This window comes from Macaca fascicularis, chromosome 2 (assembly GCF_037993035.2).
Source record: "Macaca fascicularis isolate 582-1 chromosome 2, T2T-MFA8v1.1".
Lineage (NCBI taxonomy): Eukaryota > Metazoa > Chordata > Mammalia > Primates > Cercopithecidae > Macaca > Macaca fascicularis.
In genome coordinates this window covers 111593047-111610376 of record NC_088376.1, presented here as the reverse complement: position 1 = coordinate 111610376, position 17330 = coordinate 111593047, and the positions used below count along the sequence as shown (strand labels likewise).

Genomic DNA, 17330 nt, shown 5'->3' with positions numbered 1-17330 from the left:
GTTGTTGCCTTTTCCTGTTGGGGGCTGGGGAGGTAGGATGGCAGCTGTGAATGATTCAAGCCAGACTGACCTTTGAGAGGAATCTGAGCCCCTCCCAAGAATATCCAGCTATTTTTAGCCCATTTCATGGCAGATCTCTTTCACCTTGAAATCTGGCTCCTCACCTTGTGATTGGGGCCTGATGTTGGAGCACAGGTGCTGAGAATAAGGTGCTAAGGGAAACCTCCCCCCTAGTCAAGGCAGCGGCACCAGGATTTCCTAATTCTTCAGGGTCTGCAGCCCTGGCCCGGCATTTTTTGCCCTCACCTGGGTGAAACCAACCTGAGGAACTGCTCTTGCAGTTCCCGCCTTGCCCACCAACAGCACCGACCCCCACAATTCTCCTCGGCGGCCCGCGCAGGAACCTTCTGGGAGCGATGTCCGGGCTGTGCTTAGTGCAGCGGAGGGGATCCTCCAACCATTTCTGGCCTGGGTGGCCAGAGTTAAAGGGGAGGACTTGGGGATCGTCGGCTCCGGATCTCAAAGACATGCCTAGTCTCAGAAAGCCTGAGGGTGGCGCTCTCAGCTGGAGGCATGAGAAGCCCCACAGACCTGGATCCCCCACAAGTTAAGGCTGGGGTCCACCGGCCACACCCCTAGGCCTCCCGGCCAGTGGAGTCTCCCTTTCCCACTCCGTGAGTACCTTCCGCCGAGCCAGTACCTGGGATCAGCTCCAACCTACTCAAGGCCTCGGGGCGCGACTACGGCCAGCCCAGCGCGGGTGCTTAGTTCCAGTTCTGCAGTCCCATCCAGCTCGGGGCAGAGGGCCGGGCGAGCAGCGAGAGGCCTCATAAGCCAGGTCGCCAGGGTGGAAGTGGTTAAATCCTTCTTCTCCAGGCTCTCCCCGCCCGGCGCGCGCCACTTAGGTCCCGCCCCAGCGCGCTGATTGGCCCAAGCCTCCCCGTCCTGCCCCGGGATTAGCTCCCGGGAGCGCGCCGCTGGCCTCACTCGGTCCCGGCGACGCCTTCCGGAGCGTAGAGGCCTCTATCCTGAGCAGCAGGAGCAACCCGCGCCGGACAACGTGCGAGCCATGGGGCTGGCGGATGCGTCGGGGTGAGTTCAGAGCACAGCCCCGGTGGCCCCGCGCAAGCGCCTCGCTGGAGCAGGCATTCTCCGCTTGCGACGCCTCGGTTTACCTCTGCCGATTTTATGCAGGCGGCTGCCCCTCTGCAGCAAGGGGTAGGGGCGGGAGCCGGCGCGACCCCAGTCCCTTGGGCTGTGCGGAAAGCCGCTGGTGTGCCGCCCGAGGGCCATCCCGGGCCACAGGGAGGCAGCTGCGTATGGAGGAGCCCGGCCAGGAGATGTGCCGGCCGGGGTACGTGGGGGCCGGGAGTCCTTGGCTGCGGCCCGTGGACTAGCTGCTTTCAGCTGGGTCCCGAGTCCACCCAGTTCCACTGACCCCGGAGTGAGCGCTCCAGCCTTTCTGGCCCCAGTTGCCCTCCTACAGGGAGAGGCCAATGATCAAGACTCCGCCCTCCAGGCGCGGGTCCCACGTTGTGGGGGGAGGAAGCCCTTTAAGAAAACCTGAATGACTCACGTAGGAAGGGAGAGGGGGCTCTAAGATCTCCTTGAGATAGCGGTCCCAAGAGTTTCTGAGGATCTTCCTTGCACCCACTCCACACTCCCAACAGTACAGCCAGGTTAGAGGCCCTTCCCAGGTGAGTTCCTGTCCCTCAAATGGGATCCTCTCCCCAGGTCAGGGCTTTTCCTAGATCAGAACCTTCCTGACTGGTGAAATCTTCCCCAACAGGCTAGAGTTTTCCCCCAGGTAAGATCCCTCTGTGAGATCTATTCACAGGTGACAGCTTTTCCCCATTCCACGTGGGAGCCTCACCCCAGGTCAGAACTTCCCCTAAGAGAGAGTACCCCGGAGGTGAGAACCCTCTCCCTCTAGGTCTTCTCCTTCTATGTGGGATCTTTCTCTGACTTCAAGTAGGTGCCTCTGGGCAGAGGGAAGATTCCCCCTATGTCAGAACTTGCCTGGCTGGTAAAGATTCTCTGGTAGGTCAGAGATCCCTCTAGGTGAGATTCCCCTTGAAAGCTTCTATTCCCAGGTGAGCTCTTTCCCCCACTTCAAGTGGGTACTTCCCTTTCCAGGTGGGAGCCTCTCCCTCTAGGTGAGAGATTCCCACTGGAAAGAGCTCCTTCTCAGGTGAGAGCCAATCCGTGGCTTCCCCAGACCAGGCCTGAGCAGTGTACAACCTGGACCCTGGGGCTGGAGGCCCGGGGGCAAGCTTGGCCCCAACACTTTCCTTCCCTTAGAGGGGAGGGTCTCATCTGAGGCCTGAGGCTTGGGAAAGGAGTTGCTTGAGGAGCTGGAGCCCTGGTCCCTGGTTTGCTGGACCCCTTCCCTGAGTGTGCTCTCAGCCAGCAGTGGGCTCCTGGGGCAGCTGGAGGAGGACCTGGGGACTGGACAGGGATTGGCTAGGGGAGAGGGATTGCGGTGGGAGGGAGCAGCCTGGGACATGGACTGTTAGAGCGTTCAGCACTGGGCAGCCACATCTCGGCTGGAGGTATAGATAGTGCTCATCCTGCAGTCCCTACTTGGGGGACTTTGTCCTAGAAAGAGGCTTTCTCACCAGCCAAAGTTCAGGTCTGAGTTTGGGCATATGGCCCACAGATGCCAGCTTGGGGCTGGAATACTGTACCTTGATCTTAGGGCCTGGAAAAATCAGGTAGGTAACTCTCTGGTCCTAGGTGGAGGTGTAGGGGAGGTTGGGCCAGGGGTGCCCTCACTGTCTCTCTCTGGTCTTGCCACCCCAGACCGAGGGACACGCAGGCACTGCTGTCTGCAACACAAGCAGTGGAGCTGCGGAGGCGAGACTACCACATGGAACGGCCGCTGCTGAACCAGGAGCATTTGGAGGAGCTGGGGCGCTGGGGCTCAGCACCTAGGACCCGCCAGTGGCGGACCTGGTTGCAGTAAGGCCAAGATTGGGGCTTGGGGGTGCTGGCAGGGCCCAGGTAGCCCCTGTTCTTGACGCTCACCTACCCCTCATATCATGTCCCCAGGTGCTCCCATGCTCGGGCCCGTGCCCTTCTGCTCCAACACCTCCCGGTTTTGGTCTGGTTACCCCGGTATCCTGTGCGTGACTGGCTCCTAGGTGACCTTTTATCTGGCATGAGTGTGGCCATCATGCAGCTTCCACAGGGTGAGCCGCCTTCAGTGCGTTGGCCTGGAAACCCTGTGGTCTGTGATGCCCAAAACTGGGGCCATGACCTCTACCTTGGAACTATGGCACCTAACCCAGGGCTGGGATTCCCCTATCGTTTCAAGATCTGCTCTCCAGGCCCGCACTGCTACCATTCTACTCCTAGGCTTGGCCTATGCCCTCCTGGCTGGATTGCCCCCCGTGTTCGGCCTCTATAGCTCCTTCTACCCCGTCTTCATCTACTTCCTGTTTGGCACTTCCCGGCACATCTCCGTGGGTAAGTGGAGGCAGGCCTAGCCTTCCAGGAGGATGCCCACATCCATCATGGAGGGCAGGGTGAGGGGGAGCTGAGCAGGGCAGGAGTGGCTGGGGAAGAGGGCAGCATTGGTGCTGCATCCCTGGGCTAGCCCATGAGTCATACCCAGGCAGGACTAGACCCCTGACTGTAGGACCACAGAGGCAGGGGACCTCAAAGCCCTGGCTCCAGGAAGATGTGAGTGGGCGAGGCAGCCCAAGGGGCCTGGAACTTGGCGGAGGCCTGAGCAGCCTAAAGCAAGCCCTGACCTCTTCCCTACTCCGCAGAGCCTCTGTGTCCCTGGACCAGTAGACACAGGTGGGACAGGGTAGATGAGGCAGGGCCAGCATTTCTAGCCACGCTTAAGGGCCCGTGAGCTCAGGGTTCACTCCTGGCCTGGCCAAACCTGAACCACCAGCACTGTCCCTGTTCATGCAGCCATAATCTGAGGACATTTGTCCAGAACTGGAAGTCTCCTGGCCTGTCTCTTAGGACCAGGGCTCCAGCGCAGGACAGTGTGCTCTCCCCTTCAGACCTGCCCCGTGCTGTCCTTACAGGGACCTTTGCTGTCATGTCTGTGATGGTGGGCAGTGTGACAGAATCCCTGGCCCCGCAGACCTTGAACGACTCCACTATCAATGAGACAACCAGAGACGCTGAGCGGGTGCGGGTGGCTTCCACACTCAGTGTCCTGGTCGGCCTCTTCCAGGTGTGAAACAGTCAGGAGTGTGTGTACCCCGCACCACTTCTGCTCCTGCCACTGCCCCGTCTGCATTCCCCTGAGTGCTGACCATCGTCGTCCTCCTCTTGCCATCCACTCATCCCACTCCCATCCCACTTGCCCTGCGCTCCTCATTAGCTACCCCAGGACCCCTGCCTGTCCTGACAGCCCCTGGCCACCCCACAGGTGGGGCTGGGCCTGATCCACTTCGGCTTCCTGGTCACCTACCTGTCAGAGCCTCTTGTCCGAGGCTATACCACAGCTGCAGCTGTGCAGGTCTTCGTCTCACAGCTCAAGTATGTGTTTGGCCTCCATCTGAGCAGCCACTCTGGGCCACTGTCCCTCATCTATGTGAGTGAGGGCAGGGGGAGGGAGGGGTAGGTGTGCCCCATGGCCTTGAGCGCTGGCTGTGACCTGGCCTCTCCTCAGACAGTGCTGGAGGTCTGCCGGAAGCTGCCCCAGAGCAAGGTCAGCACGGTGGTCACTGCAGCTGTGGCTGGGGTTGTGCTCCTGGTGGTGAAGCTGTTGAATGACAAGCTGCGGCGGCAGCTGCCCATGCCGATACCCGGGGAGCTGCTCATGGTTCGAGGGCCAGAAAGTGGGGGGTAGGGGAGAAGGACAGGACAGGCTGGGTCCCTGCCACGTGGGCAGCCTCCTGTATTTGAAGGCCAGCTGGAGGGGGACTGGGGGGATTCTTGGGTATTGTGGGGGGCACAGCAGAAAGCCCCTGTGTTGGTTTCTTCCTGCCCCTGACAGCCTCTCCCCATAGTCGAAATGGTGTTGACCGTCTCTCACCCTATGTGACTTTTTCCCACCTCTGAAGGTTTTGCCCAGTGTCTCCCTCCTCACCCCACAGTGGTTTACATGTCCCCCGACCATGATGCCAGCACCTGCCTCCCTGACTCTGTCCTCTCCCACAGCTCATCGGGGCCACAGGCATCTCCTATGGCATGGGTCTGAAGCACATATTTGGGGTAGATGTCGTGGGCAACATCTCTGCAGGGTGAGCTCTGGCGTCTGTCAGGTCAGGGAGGCTTGGGCAGCCAGGCCAGGACCTTGCTTTGGCCTCACAGATGCCTCTCACAGGCTAGTGCCCCCAGTGGCCCCCAACACCCAGCTGTTCTCAAAGCTCGTGGGCAGCGCCTTCACCATCGCTGTGGTTGGGTTCGCCATTGCCATCTCGCTGGGGAAGATCTTCGCCCTGAGGCATGGCTACCGGGTGGACAGCAACCAGGTCTGGGTGATGCAGGATGTGTAGGAGGCATCCAAGTGTATGGAAGCGCCAGCAACGGGTGGGGGAGGAACAGGTGGGACATGGGGAGACAGCAGATGTGCTGAGGCCACGTGGGGGACTGAGGATGGGAGAGTAGGACGTGTGGGACAGCATCCAGTCTCTGGGGGCCGCTTGGTGGGGATGGAGATTGGGGATACACAGGCCTAGACACAGTGGGACAGTGACAAGCCACTTCTAGGAAGTCTCCTTACACCCACACTGCCCCCCGTCAGGAGCTGGTGGCCCTGGGCCTCAGTAACCTCATTGGAGGCATCTTCCAGTGCTTCCCCGTGAGTTGCTCTATGTCTCGGAGCCTGGTACAGGAGAGCACCGGGGGCAACTCGCAGGTGGGTTTTGGGTGTGGGCATGGGTGTGGACATGCCTTGCCTGGGCAAGGGGGTCTCGCCCCTCCTCATCCCCTCCCCCAACAGGTTGCTGGAGCCATCTCTTCCCTTTTCATCCTCCTCATCATTGTCAAACTTGGGGAACTCTTCCGTGACCTGCCCAAGGTAAGCCCCCACCCAGCCAGGCTTCAGGTCTTGGCCAGGTCAGGACTCAGATCAGCCAGTCTAGGTTCAGGTGAGGGGTGGGGACACAAGGTTAGGTCCTGTTTTTCAAGGCTGAGATCTTCAAGGTGAGATTTGGAGACAAGGGTCAGGGGCTGGGTGGGGGTTTGTGTCGGGTTCTGCCTGAGTGCTTGGGCTTAATCTGGCCATGCCTCGATGGGGAGGGTAGACAGCATCGGGTGCCCTCAATGGCCCCTGGCGGCACTGTTCCCACCCCAGGCGGTCCTGGCGGCCATCATCATTGTGAACTTGAAGGGCATGCTGCGGCAGCTCAGCGACGTGTGCTCCTTCTGGAAAGCCAATCAGGCAGATCTGGTGAGTGCCCTGGGAGCCCGGGGCAGGGACTGGGCAGCCCCATGGCTCCTTGCCACCCGCCGACCGCTGCCCTCTGTTCTCAGCTCATCTGGCTGGTGACCTTCGCAGCCACCATCCTGCTGAACCTGGACCTTGGCCTGATGGTTTCGGTCGTCTTCTCCCTACTGCTTGTGGTGGTCCGGACACAGATGTGAGTCCCCCATGTTGGTCCCCTCATTCCAGCTAGTGAGGGAGTGCCATAGGGCTCCCTGCAGCTTTCCCCACATCTCTGGGGGGACTTTAGGCTCCTTTGGACCCCTCTGTTATCCCCTTTTTCTGCCCCCTCTTCTTGCATTCTTTCTCTCCTCCACAGGCCCCACTACTCTATCCTGGGGCAGGTGCCAGACACGGATATTTACAGAGATGTGGCAGAGTACTCAGAGGTGAGTGGCAGGGGCTGAGCGGAATGACGTGGATGGGGAGATGGAGGAAGAATGAGACTTTGTGGATTCGTTCCACACTTGGCCAGGGCACTGGGGGCTGAGGACACTTTGGTTTGGTCTTTGGGATTTCAAGGGAGGAGTTTGGTTCTACGACCCCCTCTAGAGGTATGAAGGCACAGAGGGAGAGTGGACAGAGATGGGTCTGGGGCTGGGGAGGGGTCTGTCATGGAGTCAACAGCACAAGCTCCACCTGCAGAGCAGCCCTGGGTTAGAGAGCCGGAGTGGCAGCTCCCTGGGGCACCAGGATGGAAGGGAGGCATTTCCTGATCTGATCAGAGGGGTTATTAAGTCCTCAGTCATCCATTTATCTCCTGAGAGGTCTTGGGCCAAGTGCTAGGAACATAGGTGGGGGGCTCTGGAATAAAACAAGGCTGCTCCTTGCAACATGGGCGCAGTGCGATTAGGCAGTGTGGGGAGGAACTAAGGGGTCTGAGACATGGGAGAGGATGAGGGGGGCAGCCCAGCCCTTACCATGCAGGCCTGGAGCCCAGCAGAGACCTGGGCTGTGACCTGAATGGGGTGGGAGGTGGGGAAGGTCTGGTTGGTGTGACAGCCTAGGAGGACCTCTGGGTGCAGAAAACAGATCACAAGGCAGGGGTTGGAAACCCAGGAGAAAGGTTAAGAGCCTGTGAAGGCTGCCTGGGTGGTGGCAGGAGAGGTGGGGAGGGCAAAGCATGGTGCAGGAATGGGGATGACACCACCGGGCTTGTGGCCCAAGCCCCTGGGAGGGCCTGGACTGCAGCCTGGGGAGCAGAGGGCTGGGCGGTGGCAGGCACTGGGCACACTAGGAAAGGAAAGGCAGGAGAACGGATGCAGCCCGGAGAGAGGAGATTCAGCCACCACCAGTTCTGCCTCATCCCCAGGCCAAGGAAGTCCCGGGAGTGAAGGTCTTCCGCTCCTCGGCCACCGTGTACTTTGCCAACGCTGACTTCTACAGTGATGCGCTGAAGCAGAGGGTGAGGTGGGGTCCCCAGGATGGGTGTCAGGCCCCAGCTCCCCGAGAGCTCACCAACCCTTCTCTGACATTTGCCTCCAGTGCGGTGTGGATGTCGACTTCCTCATCTCCCAGAAGAAGAAACTGCTCAAGAAGCGGGAGCAGCTGAAGCTGAAGCAACTGCAGAAAGAGAAGAAGCTTCAGAAACAGGCAGGGCCCCTTTTGTCTGGTGACCCCCGTCTGCTGCCCCCTGCTCCCTGCCCCAGCCTTTCTCCTGGCCTCCCGACTCCTCCCTCATCCTCACTCCTCATCCCTTCCCCTTTGCTCTCATGCTCCCAGGGGCTGTGCCTCACTACCCTAGCAGGTCCAGGCTTTAGGTCACATTTTGTTTCTCTCCCATCATCTGAACCAGTGACAGTGTGAACCATCACACTCCTCTTCTCTTTCATGGCTGTTCCAGGAGCTTCAGCCTGGTTGCTGCAGGTCCCACAGCTTCTGGTCCTGGCCCACCTACCTGCCCAACACCAGGGGGCATCACCAGGCCTACATGACATGGCTGTCATGGCAGCCAGGATAGCTGTTTCCCATTCCCTGTCTTCCCTGGTGTAGGCTGCCTCCTCCAAGGGCGCTTCAGTTTCCATTAACGTCAACACCAGCCTTGAAGACATGAGGAGCAACAACGTTGAGGACTGCAAGGTGATGGTGAGGCTGGAGGTGGGAGAGGAGGGGACAGCTGTGAGCTGCAGAGACGCAGGATCCACACGTCTCATGAGGAGTGCCATGGACCCAGCAGCTGTGGGCCAATGGCAGGAGTTGTTGGGGCTGGATCAGATATTCTGCAGGGAAATTCATGATATGCCACAGAATCTAGGCTTAGATTCTCAGGCCTAGATGAAGACCTTGAATTTGTAGATGCCACAAGACTCCCCCCCGAGTCTGCTTATGGGTAGAGGAAAAGGATTGGGTGTATGGGAGAAAATCAAGGGGTCAAAGGCAGGCGTGGTGGTGCGCACCTGCAGTCCCAGCTCTTTGGGATGCTAAGGCGGGAAAAGCATTTGAGCCCAGAAGCTCGGGGCTGCAGTGCGCTCTAATGGTGCCCGTGAATAACCACTATGTTCAGTCTGGACAATGAAGCGAGACCCCATCTCTGAAAAAATATATAGGGGTCAAAGAGGATGCCAAACTTAATTAGAGACTAAGACAGGGTAGGGTGCTGAGGTGTCTGCGTGTGTTTCATGTGGATGCCTGTGTCTATTCTGGCCTGCTCCTGGGCCCCTCCCCACTCAGCCCTGGCTGATGAGAATGGGACGGGGTCTCCCAGCACCGTGCTTTCTCATGTCCCTGTGCAGCCTCGGCCCAGGAGGTAGCAGAGCATGTCTGGGTGTGCCCTCCTGAGTGTCCCCATACATCTGTCCTTCCTGTCTTTGCATACCTATGTGACTCCCCCATGTTTGTGTCCTTATGTGTCCCATGCATGCTCCCCATCTGACCTTGCGTGTTCCCGCATGTCTGTGTGTGGCCGGTCCTGCCTTCACCCTCTCATGGGTGGCCCTGGCAGCATGTCTGGCTCCCCAGCAGGTGAGCCCAGGAGATAAGATGGAAGATGCAACAGCCAATGGTCAAGAAGACTCCAAGGCCCCAGATGGGTCCACACTGAAGGCCCTGGGCCTGCCTCAGCCAGACTTCCACAGCCTCATCCTGGACCTGGGTGCCCTCTCCTTCGTGGACACTGTGTGCCTCAAGAGCCTGAAGAATGTAAGGATGGGGGCAGGCCAAGGCCCCTCAAGCTTCCCCACTGACCCTGTAATTTGCCCTGAGAGCACTCCGAGACTCTGACTCCCCAAACCCTCAAAGCTCCCCATCTAAACTCCCTCCCCAAGCCTGCCCGAGCCCCCCTCTACGTCCCTGAGCCTTCCTCTGAGGCTGGCCCCCTTTTCCGCTACAGATTTTCCACGACTTCCGGGATATCGAGGTAGAGGTGTACATGGCGGCCTGCCACAGTGAGTAGGGTGGGAACAGCAGGAGGGACCTGGGAAGAGGGTAGGATGCTTTTGGCCAAGGGGTTTTCCAAGTAGCACAAGGAAAAAAGTCTTTCTCTGGAACTGGAGGTCAGAGGTGTCCTGGGAGACAGGAGTCCAGGGTTACAAGTGATGTGGATTCAGCTGGAGCCTCAGGTGGTGAGGTCAGGGCATTCTGTTTTCTCCTGGGAGTTGAGTTCCTGGAGGTTCTGAGAGTCAGGGGAGGCCTACTTCTTGCCCACAGGCCCTGTGGTCAGCCAGCTTGAGGCCGGGCACTTCTTCGATGCATCCATCACCAAGAAGCATCTCTTTGCTTCTGTCCATGATGCTGTCACCTTTGCCCTCCAACACCCGAGGCCTGTCCCCGACAGCCCTGTTTCGGTGAGCCTACCTCTGGCCTGCTGAGCTCTTTTTTGTTAATCTATTGCTTCTCCCCACCCTGGGTCCAGCTCCAGGGAGTCTTTCCTGGTGGCCATGGTTCTGTCCCCAGTGGGCCCAGTGCTTTCCCCGCTGTCTTTGGATAAAGCTGTTCCTAGGGGTGGGGGTTGGTCTGTGTCCTTTGGAAACTGGAGCCTTCCCTCCTCTGCCCACTCAGGTCACCAGACTCTGAACATGCTGCATCCTGCCCGAGACTGCACCTCTGGAGGTTGTGACAGGGCACCCTTGAGAAGCCCCTCAACCCTAAGCCGCCTCCAGGTGCTACCCGGGAGTCCCCTCCATGTACACACACACAACTCAGGGAAGGAGGTCCTGGGACTCCAAGTTCAGTGCTCCAGGTCTGGGACAGGGCCTGCAGTCAGGCTGGCAGTGGCTGGTTACAGGGAGGGAACTGGTGCATATTTAGCCTCAGGAATAAAGATTTGTCTGCTCAACTCCAGGCTCTGCTGTGGCTTGGTGGGGCCCCGGTGGTGGGTGGTCCACAGCTGTGGCTGCTGACCCTTCCTGTGCCCTGAAGGTGAGACGGGGCAGAAAGTGTAGGAAAGACGCGGGAGGTCAGGGTACAGAGTGGGGGAGTTGTGGAGGCATCCCCTGTTTAGGTATCTCCCCAGCCATGCATAGCCCTCACTCCCTGTCTCCTCAGCTGTGGAACAGTTGGAACCAGAGCTGCTTCTCAGGAATAATTCACTCTCGGGAATACCCGATAAGGCACAGGGCAGTGTGGATGCCAACGGGCAGTCCCTGGAGGATACAGAGTGAACACCTAAGAGCAGCTGTTTCCCCACACTGCTACCTTATGCTTAAGAATAAGCATGACCGGGCTGGGCACAGTGGTTCACACCTGTAATCCCAGCGCTTTGGGAGGCAGAGGCGGGTGGATCACGTGACGTCAGGAGTTTGAGAACATCCTGGCCAACATGGTGAAACCCTGCCTCTACTAAAAATACAAAAGTTAGTCGGGCATGGTGGTGCATACCTGTAATCCCAGCTACTTGGGAAGCTGAGGCACGAGAATCACTTGAACTTGGGAGGCAGAGGTTGCAGCGAGCAGAGATCATGCCACTGCATGGGTGACAGATAGATCACCTGGGCATGGTAGAACACTGTCAGCCAAGGAGTGTGTGTTGATTTCTGCCATTAAATGCCGACATCTGGGCATGTGACCCAGCAGGCAGTAGGGCGTTGGGCCAGCTGACACAGTGATGGCAGGGGAGGGACCAGGTCCTAGGATCTGTCTGGTCCTCAGTGTACTGTTCATTTGTAGAGCGTGAGTGGTCACAGTTCTTGTTTCATGGGTTGCTCAGTGAATATTAAATGAGTAGATGCCGAGCCTATAATCCCAGCACTTTGGGAGGCCCGAGGCAGGTGAAACCCCATCTTTACTAAAAATACAAAAATGAGCTGGGCATGGTACCAGGTGCCTGTAATCCCAGCTACTGGGAAGGCTGAGGTGGGAGGATTGATTGAACCCAAGAGGTGGAGGTTGCAGTGAGCTGAAATCGTGCTGGAGGGAGCTGCACTCCAGCTTGTGTGACAGAGCAAGACCCTATCTCAAAAATAAATAAATAAATGAGGAAATGCTGGGAAATGCTTAGAACAATGCTGGGCTCAGGTCCTCTGCTCCAAACATGTGAGCGCTGCTGTTCATCAGGTCCGAGCAGGTGCCAGGCCCTGTGCTGGGGTCTGGGCACCATCCTGAGCATGGACAGAGGCCACCCTGCCCTTCAAATCACAGAGACACCCTTGCCTGGCTCTGTTTTATCATGGCCTGTGTTGCTGCCTGGCACCATCATCCCCACCACCCCCATTCATGGCCTAGAAGCTCAGCCCCAGGAAATAAGAGCTTTTATTTATTCTGTCACACCACATCCTAGCATCAGAAATGGTGCCTGGCAGCTGCTCTGTAAATATTGTTTGAATGAAGCTTATATGTTGGAGAGGGCAGTAGATCTCAAACAGGAAATTTCAGGTATTTAGAAATGCTTTGAAGAAAATAAAGCAGGGTCATGTGATAGAGGTCATATGTTACCCAAGATGCTTATGGGAGGGGGACTCAGCAGGTGACCCTGGAACTGAAACTTCAGCCATAAGAAGGTGACTTTTTAGACATGGGGAGCTGTGGTCCTGACACTGGGAACAGTGGGGGTATTGAGGGAGGCAGGGGCAGCATGAGCTGAGGTGAGAGGGTGAGGGGACCTCACAGTCCAGGGGAAGCCTTCGGGCTTTGTTCTGACAGTGGGGGAGCCGCCTGTGGATTTGGATCCCACATCTTCGAGCACTCACCCAACTGCGATGTGGACTGTGGGGCTGAGGCTGGGTGTGGGGGACCTGCAAGTTTGGTCAGCCTAGAGAGGTGATGCCCCTGGTGGAAAGCAAAAGGTTTTAGGGGCCATGTCGATTTTTTTTTTTTTTTTTTTTTTAATCGGCTCTTGCTCTGTCCCCCAGACTGGAGTGCAGTGCTGTGATCACCACTGTCTACAGCATTGACCTCCTGGGTTCAAGCGATCTTCCTGCCTCAGCCTCCTAAGTAGCTGGGACTACAGGCACACGCCACCACACCCAGCTAGTTTCCCCCCTCCCCCAAAAAAAGATGGAGTCTCACATGGTGAAACATGGAGTCTCACTGTGTCGCCCAGGCCAGAGTGCAATGGTACGATCTTGCCTCCCGGGTTCAAGTGATTCTCCTATCTCAGCCTCCTGAGTAGCTGGGATTACAGGCATCCACCATCATGCCCAGCTCATTTTTGTAGAGACGAAGTTTCACCATGTTGGCCAGGCTGGTCTTGAACTCTTGACCTCAAGTGATCCTCTTGCCTCGGCCTCCCAAAGTGTTGGGATTACAGGCGTGAGCCACCGCACCCAGCCCCAGCTAGTTTTTGTTTGTTGGCTTGTTTTTTGAGACGGAGTCTCGCTCTGTCGCCCAGGCCAGAGTGCAGTGGCATGATCTCGGCTCACTGCAACCTCCGCCTCCTCGGTTTAAGCAGTTCTCCTACCTCAGCCTCCCGAGTAGCTGGGACTACAGGGGTGTGCCAGCATGCCCAGCTAATTTTTTTTTTTTTTTTTTTTGTATTTTTAGTAGAGACAGGGTTTCACCATTTAGCCAGATGGTCTCAATCTCCTGACATCGTGATCCACCCGCCTCGGCCTCCTGAAGTGCTGGGATTACAGGCTTGAGCCACTGCACCCGGGCTTTTATTTATTTATTTATTTTTGAGATGGAGTTTTGCTATTGTTGCCCAGGCTGGAGTGCAATGGCGCAATCTCGGCTCACCGCAACCTCCACCTTCCAGGTTCAAGTGATTCCCCTGCCTCAACCTCCTGAGTAACTGGGATTACAGGCATGTACCACCACACCTGGCTATTTTAGTAGAGACAGGGTTTCTCCATGTTGGTCAGTCTGGTCTCAAGCTCTTGACCTCAGGTGATCCGGCTGCCTTGGTCTCCCAAAGTGCTGGGATTACAGGCCTGAGCCATGGCGCCCAGCCTAGTTTTTAAAAAACAGTTTGTAAGGTCGGGTGTGGTGGCTCACACCTGTAATCCCAGCACTTTGGAAGGCCAAAGTGGGTGGATCACCTGAGGTCAGGAGTTCGAGACCAGCCTGGCCAACATGGTGAAACCCTGTCTCTACTAAAAATACAAAAATTGGGGCTGGGTGCAGTAGCTCAAGCCTGTAATCTCAGCGCTTTAGAAGGCCAAGGTGGGTGGATCACGAGGTCAGGAGATTGAGACCATCCTAGCTAACACGGTGAAACCCCATCTTTACTAAAAATACAAAAAATTAGCCAGGTGTGGTGATGCACGCCTGTAATCCTAGCTGCTCGGGAGGCTGAGGCAGGAGAATCGTTTGAACCAGGGAGGCAGAGGTTTCGGTGAGCTGAGATTGCGCCACTGCACTCCAGCCTGGGTGAGAGAGCAAGAGTCTGTCCCCCCAAAAAAAAAAAAAAAAAAAAATCCGTAGATGGGTTGTTACTATGTTTCCTAGACTGGGCTCAAATTCCTGGGCTCAAGAGATCCTCAGCCTCAGCCTCCCAAAGTGTGATTACAGGCGTGAGCCACTGCAGGTGTTTGGATTTTAGGGATTGGCTGATAGGTGAGGAGAAGGCCAGGGTGAAAGTGTTACTGAGCAAAACGACTCACTGCTTGAAATGCTAGAAACCAGTACTGTGACACTGGGTTTTGGGCTGAAGCAATCCTCCCGCCTTGGCCTCCCAAGTAGCTGGGACTACAGGTGCATACCACCATGTTGAACTAATTTCTTTTTTAAAAAAATATAGTGACGGAGTCTCACTATGTTGCCCACCGTGGTCTCACTCCTGGGCTGAAAAGATCCTTCCACCTCAGCTTCCCAGAGTACTGAGATTACAGTTGTGGGCCGGACACCAGATTCGGGTTCAAGTGATTTTCCTACCTCAGCCTTCCCAGTGGCTAGGATTACAGCAGTGGCGTGATCTTGGCTCACTGCAACCTCCGCCTCCCGGGTTAAAAAATTCTTGTGCCTCAGCCTCCTAAGTAGCTGGGATTACATGTGCCCACCACCACACCCGGCTAATTTTTGTATTTTTAGTAGAGACAGGGTTTCACCATGTTGTCCAGGCTGGTCTCAAACTCCTGACCTCAACTGATCCACCCACTTCAGCCTCCCAAAGTGCTGAATTACAGGCGTGAGCCACCGTGCCCAGCCAAGAAAAGCTTTTTATTGCAAGTCAACTAGCAAGGAAGCAGGAGTCCAGCTTCAATGTGTCTCCCTGTGCTGGCTTTAAGGCAGTAATTTTATTAGAAAAGGTTTAGGGGATGGATACTGGGATTAGTAGGTGGGTGATTGGTAGAAGGAAGCAGGAGGTCTGGAAAGTTCTCAGGCATGTGCAATTAACTCTTCATGCCTCCTCATGGGTCTCCTGTGCAAATTCTGGAGGAGTTATATGAAACATGGTGGAAATTCAGGCTGTGATGTCAGCAAGCTCTTTCTGTGCACACTCCAGTCGGGAATATTGGGTCCATCTGATTTCAGTTTTGTTATCTTACAAGCAGAGGGAATTTCGGCGTTTCAGCAAGTTGTTTCTTTCCTTATCTACCATCCTGTAAACTCAAGGATTTCTAGGGGCCAGGCATGGTGGCTCACAGCTGTAATCCCAGCACTTTGGGAGGCTGAAGTGGCAGGATCACTTGAGGCTAAGAGTTTGAAACCAGCCTGGGCAACATAGTAAGACCCCTATCTCTACAAAGTAAATGTTAAAAATAAGTAAATAAATAAATTAGCCAGGCATGGTGGTGCACACCTGTAGTTTCAGCTACTCAGGAGGCTGAGGCAGAAGGATCACCTGAGCCCAGGTCAAGACTGCAGTGCGCTGTCTCTTAAAAAAAAAAAAAATTCTGTTAGTTACTGGTTTAACTGTTCGGGGCTTAGTTTCTTTTTTTATCTTTTTTGAGACAAAATCTCACTCTGTCGCCCAGGCTGGAGTGTAGTGGTGCAACCACAGCTCATTGCAGCCTCGACCTCCCAGGCTCAGGTGATCCTCCCACTTCAGCCTCCTGGGTAGCTGGGACAACAGGCATGTGCCACTATACCCAGCTAATTATTTGTATTTTTTATGGAGAGGGGGTTTCGCCATGATGCCCAGGCTGGTCTCAAACTTCTGGGCTCAAGCCATCCACCTGCCTCAACCTCCCAAAGTGCTGGGATTCCAGGTGTGTGCCACTATACCCAGCCTAGGGCCCAGCTTCAAAAGGAGGTGCTCCCTCAGTTTGGGGCCAGCCAGGCCCACTGGGAGAATAGGACCCAGAACCCAGGTCTGCCATTCTCCTCAAGCCCTGGACTCCAGCCCCCTTACCACAGCCAGTTTCTGGCCAGGCTGCTCATGAAAGGCCATGGGTCTCGCTGGAACCTGCTGCCTCAGAGCCAGGCCTGTTCTTGGGGGAGGGGCGTTTGCCGGTCGCCAGGTGACCAGGTTCCGGCCCCTGGCACTAGCGGCGGCCATGCTGCACGTGCTGGCCTCGCTGCCCTTGCTGCTCCTGCTGGCGATGCCTGCTCCAACCCACGCCTGGTCGCGACCCCTCTGGTACCAGGTGGGGCTGGACTTGCAGCCCTGGGGGTGTCAGCCAAAGAGCATGGAGGGCTGTAGGGGTGGCCTGAGCTGTCCTGGTTACTGGCTGGGCCCTGGAGCAAGCCGCATCTACCCTGTGGCTGGGGTCATGATCACCACCACCATGCTGATGATCTGCCGCAAGATACTGCAGGGGCGGCGGTGCTCACAGGCCACCAAGGGTGAGGTGAGCGCAGCTCTTTCTCCCCCACAGCCCCTGCCTCCATGTACGCCCAGTGAGCCGTCTTCCACCCAACCCTGCCCCATGGGTCCACACTGGCCTGTGGGCCTCCCACACTCCCACCCCCAGCTCACAGCCCATTGTCCCTGTGTCCACACACCTTCGTGGAACCCATGTCCACCACCCACAGCCAGCACCCTGCCCCCAGCTCTCCCCTTTAGAACCCTTGCTCTCATCCAGCCCCTGAGGGCCCCGTGACCACTGTAGCCCAAACAGACCCTCGGTGATTCTGTCACCCTGAGTCTCCCATCCCATCTGGGCACTGCCCCACACCCTACTCCCTGCTCCCCAGCTTCATCACTGCCCCTCATCGCACCTCCCTCTCTGCCCTCCATTCTCACTCCTGCCTCTTGGTCTTGTTCTCAGCATCCGCAGGTGACCACTGAGCCCTGCGGACCCTGGAAACGGCGGGCCCCAATCTCAGACCACACCCTGCTCCGTGGGGTCCTGCACATGCTGGATGCCCTCCTGGTCCACATCGAAGGCCACCTACATCATCTAGCCACCCAGCGGCAAATCCAAATAAAGGGGACTTCCGCCCAGAGTGGGTGACCAAACATGTGCCTCTCTCTGCCTGACAGCCTGGGGTCCTGGGCCAGGTCTGCTCTCTCCAGGCCTGTCTGGACCCTGTGTCCCTTTTCTACTTTTAAAGCCAGCTGACTTGGTGTCCAGGACGGGCGGGCAGGTGGGGCACAGGCTGGCTCACACTGCTCCATTGCCCCCACCAACTGACTTTTCCTCCCTAAGGATCCCTCCTGGAGACACAACTGCTCCTC

At 56.9% G+C, this 17330-nt stretch overlaps 2 protein-coding genes across 51 annotated transcripts; both read left to right on the top strand.

Moving 5' to 3' along the window:
* Positions 1–1013: 1013 nt before the first annotated feature.
* Positions 1014–10667, top strand: SLC26A6 (solute carrier family 26 member 6). 50 transcript variants are annotated; one of them, XM_074032106.1, is made up of 21 exons: positions 1014–1092; positions 2803–2961; positions 3052–3191; positions 3358–3468; positions 4044–4195; positions 4394–4558; positions 4641–4789; positions 5128–5210; positions 5294–5441; positions 5714–5827; positions 5912–5989; positions 6266–6361; positions 6445–6551; positions 6714–6783; positions 7707–7799; positions 7880–7987; positions 8387–8473; positions 9356–9532; positions 9723–9777; positions 10040–10176; positions 10391–10667. In XM_074032106.1, the coding sequence occupies exons 7-21, from the start codon at positions 4763–4765 to the stop codon at positions 10403–10405; spliced, it is 1395 nt and encodes a 464-aa protein (XP_073888207.1). In that variant the 5' UTR covers positions 1014–1092; positions 2803–2961; positions 3052–3191; positions 3358–3468; positions 4044–4195; positions 4394–4558; positions 4641–4762; the 3' UTR covers positions 10406–10667. The 50 variants fall into 50 exon arrangements, with proteins under 50 accessions (XP_073888207.1, XP_073888206.1, XP_073888204.1 ...); XM_074032105.1 differs by having other exon boundaries at positions 9353–9532; XM_074032103.1 differs by having other exon boundaries at positions 8387–8479.
* A 4614-nt stretch (positions 10668–15281) lies between these two features.
* Positions 15282–17111, top strand: TMEM89 (transmembrane protein 89). The gene is made up of 2 exons (XM_005547032.5): positions 15282–16500; positions 16921–17111. The coding sequence occupies exons 1-2, from the start codon at positions 16099–16101 to the stop codon at positions 17104–17106; spliced, it is 588 nt and encodes a 195-aa protein (XP_005547089.2). The 5' UTR covers positions 15282–16098; the 3' UTR covers positions 17107–17111.
* The last annotated feature ends 219 nt before the right edge of the window (positions 17112–17330 follow it).